General features: G+C 60.1%; 1 protein-coding gene across 1 annotated transcript in view; it reads left to right on the top strand.

Annotated features, from left to right (window-relative positions):
- Nucleotides 1-3,280, top strand: part of LTBP3 (latent transforming growth factor beta binding protein 3) — a gene marked incomplete at its 3' end in the record, with an annotated part of 15,134 nt that overhangs the window by 117 nt on the left and 11,737 nt on the right. The window contains 2 exon segments of the mRNA XM_021709048.1: nt 1-150; nt 3,157-3,273. The exon segment at nt 1-150 is cut by the window's left edge and continues 24 nt beyond it. Of these exon segments, the coding sequence (XP_021564723.1) occupies nt 1-150; nt 3,157-3,273 (267 nt within the window).

The following is a 3,280-nucleotide window of genomic DNA, read 5'->3' on the forward strand; positions in this document are numbered from 1 at the left end:
GCTTCAAGGTGGTCTTTGCGCCGGTGATCTGCAAGCGGACCTGTCTCAAGGGCCAGTGCCGGGACAGCTGTCAGCAGGGCTCCAACATGACGCTCATCGGGGAGAACGGCCATAGCACCGACACGCTCACGGGCTCCGGCTTCCGCGTGGGTGAGGGCCGGCACGGCTGGGGACAGCGGGAGGGACCCCCGGGATCCGCAGAGGAGTCTGGGGGCTGAGGGCGGGACAGCAGAGATCTCAGGGCCTGGGTCCCAAGGGGCATCCGGGGCGCAGCCTGGAGACCTGGACTGTGAAGCTCTGGGTTAGGGTTCAGGCCTCAGGTGTGGCGAAGTGCCCGATCCCGGATGACACAGGCTTCCTGGAAGGTTCTGGGTTCCGAGACTGAGCATGACCGGGTTTTTGAGGGACGTGAGCTGGGGGCTGGAAGCCTCAGAGAAGCAGTGAATATTCCCCCCAAGAAACACACTTGCTGGAAGAAACAGGAAAAGTCTTTAAAAGGTCTAAAGTGGAGCCTGCCAGGGTAGACACCTGCATTCTCTAGAAGGAGCTACCGAGGTCAGGGCTGGGACGAGCAAACTGGTTACTGGCAAGGTCTGAGAGGGGAGGGTTGAGGCCTAAGTGTGGCCGGCAGGCCTGAAGGTGGGGACTGGCTCCGGTCCTTTTTCCCACGCCTCCCCACAAGCTCCCAAATCTGCACCTCAGAGGCGCTCAGAGCCGCCTGCCACCTGTGCCCCAAGATCTTATGGCCTTGCCAATTCAGCCTGGAGCCCACCCCTTCCCAGGCTTTTCTCTTCAAAGGGCCAGGCCTGGGACTCGGCCTCCTCCTGTGGGCCAGGCTGGGGGAGGTGTCCCAGCAGTAATTACCCTCCTGGACAGGGTAATTAGGCCGAGCCCAGGATGGCACCAGCAAAATGGGCCCTCTTACACGTTTCTATATTCACTTACCCACTCATGGACCTAAGGAACTCCACTCATGCGGTCTCTCTCTCTCATGAGATGGGGTGTGTGTGTGTGTGTGTGTGTGTGTGTGTGTGTGTGTGTGTGTCCCCCATGCCTCTGGGAGCATGCCACGGGGTTTGGAGTAGCGCGCTATGGTTAAGTACCTGTCTTTGTGTTGTCTTGGGTGTGTGTCTCCCATCACTGTTAAGGAGTGTTTATGTGAACCTGTGTTAGTGTCAGTATGAGTCTGTGTGCGACAAGAGGACTGTGGGTGTGAGTGTGTGTCCACCTCCCAGGCTCCCTGGCCATCCTGCCCAGGCTGCTGTCTCCATCTGTGCTGCCCACATCCCCCAGGCTCGGTGCCCAGGCCACAGTGGGCGGGTGTCACTGGGAGGTCACCCTCACCACTGTGAGTGACTCACTGGGAGACAGGAAGAAGAGAATCCTGCCTCCCCTGGCCCGAGACACACCCCTCCTGCCCTGGGAGGCCTGGTCCCAAGAGGCCAGGCAGGATGGGCTGGGCTGGGCTGGGATGTTCTCGGCCCAACCCTGATGGCCATGGATGTGGGCTGTCCCTCTGAGGCCCTTCAGTGTCCAGGAGAGCAGCACCTGCCTCCTCCCACCTGGGAATTGAGGACAGCCGTGGGGTGGGCAGATGAGTTGAGGCTATGATATGAGACTAGGCCCCAAGGCTGGTAGCACATGTCCAGGGCATGTGACAGAAACAGACAGAGGTCCCATCCTCTCCGCCAGCCACTCCGTTAATTCCTCCTGCAACTCCTCTGTGACCCAGAGCTGAGGCCAGCCTGGCCCCGTCCTCCAGGGGACCCTTTAGAATGGGGCAGACAGACAGGAGCATAACCAAGCAAGTGCCAGGCAAAGCTGGGGCAGCGGGTGACAGCACAGAAGAGGGAACTCAGGTGGGTGGGATATGTGAAAAGGCTCCCCTGCGAGAGAAGAAGGTTTGAATATGGAGAGATGAGGGCCTGGGCTCCGAGGTGGAGAAAAGGGCACAGAGGAAGCCACGAGCAGAAGACTGGCACACTTGTGGGAGGGCGCTGAGTCCTAGGGTGTGAGGTGCACGTGGAAAGGGGGGTGGTGGGCTGGAAGAAGGTTCTGGACCTTGGGGAGCCCTGAGTGTCTATTCCAGGAGGCGAGTGGGTTTCATTGTGAACATCGTGACAGGCAGGAGAGCAGGAGAGCGGCTGGAAGCCAGGGGGCGGTCCAGATGGCAAGGCCAGAGCCAGAGGAGGGGCAGAGGCCCTGGGGAGGAGGGAAGGGGGATTCAGGGGACATTACAGAGGCTGTAACTGGGCAGGAGGGAGCAGGAGAGACAGGCCTGGGCAGCCAGGTCAAGAGAAGGTGGGGAGGCAGGATGCTCCCTTTTTTTTTGAGTTGGAGTCTTACTCTGTCGCCCAGGCTGGAGTGCAGTGGCTGCTCCCGGCCACCACAGCCTCGACCTGCTGGGCTCCAGGGATCCTTCCGCCTCAGCCTTGCGAGTAGCTGGAAATACAGGCACACACCACCACGCCTGGCTAATGTTCTGATTTATTGTAGAGATGAGGTCTCGCCAAGTTGCCCAGGCTGGTCTCAGGCGATCCTCTCACCTCTGCCTCCCAAAGCACTGGGATTATAGATAGGCATGAGCCACCAAGCCCGGCCAAGGATGCTCGTTTCTGACAGTGTCCCCTGGGCCGAGGTGCCCAAGGAAGGGCCTGGCGAGGTGAGAGCTGTGGCTGTGTTTAGAGGTGTGGTGAGGCGTGGGCCCTGAATGAGAAAGCCGGGGGTGGGGTCTAGGAGAGCAGAGAGAGAGTGCGTGCGCGCGCAAGTGTGAATGAGTGAATTCAGAATTTCTCAGAATTTCCAATTCCTCGGAAAGGCCCAAGGGGAAAGCCAGTCATCACCATTATTTGCTACCAATTATTATGCACCCTCTGTGTACCAGGCCCTCTGATAAGCATTGATACAGGCATTCTCTCATTCGATAGACACAGCATCTCTACAGGTGGGGACACTGAGGCACGGGGAGGGAAAGTGAGTTGCTCAGGGTCACACACCTGGCCCACGGTCTCGCTAGGACTTCAGTCACCGGCATAAGGTCGCTGGGGGACCCAGGCAGTTTCCCAAGAGAGGAGGTAGGGGGAGGGGGAAGACACTGATGCAGGTGCGGGAGGCCTGGAGTTGGGGCGCCCGGCCTGATCCGCCTCCCCTCCCCAGTGGTGTGTCCTCTGCCCTGCATGAACGGCGGCCAGTGCTCGTCCCGAAACCAGTGCCTGTGTCCTCCGGACTTCACCGGGCGCTTCTGCCAGGTGCCCGCGGGAGGAGCCGGCGGGGGCACGGG

Source organism: Carlito syrichta, unplaced genomic scaffold, assembly GCF_000164805.1.
Source record: "Carlito syrichta isolate Samal-C Ts95f unplaced genomic scaffold, Tarsius_syrichta-2.0.1 Scaffold154564, whole genome shotgun sequence".
Classification (NCBI taxonomy): Eukaryota; Metazoa; Chordata; class Mammalia; order Primates; family Tarsiidae; genus Carlito; species Carlito syrichta.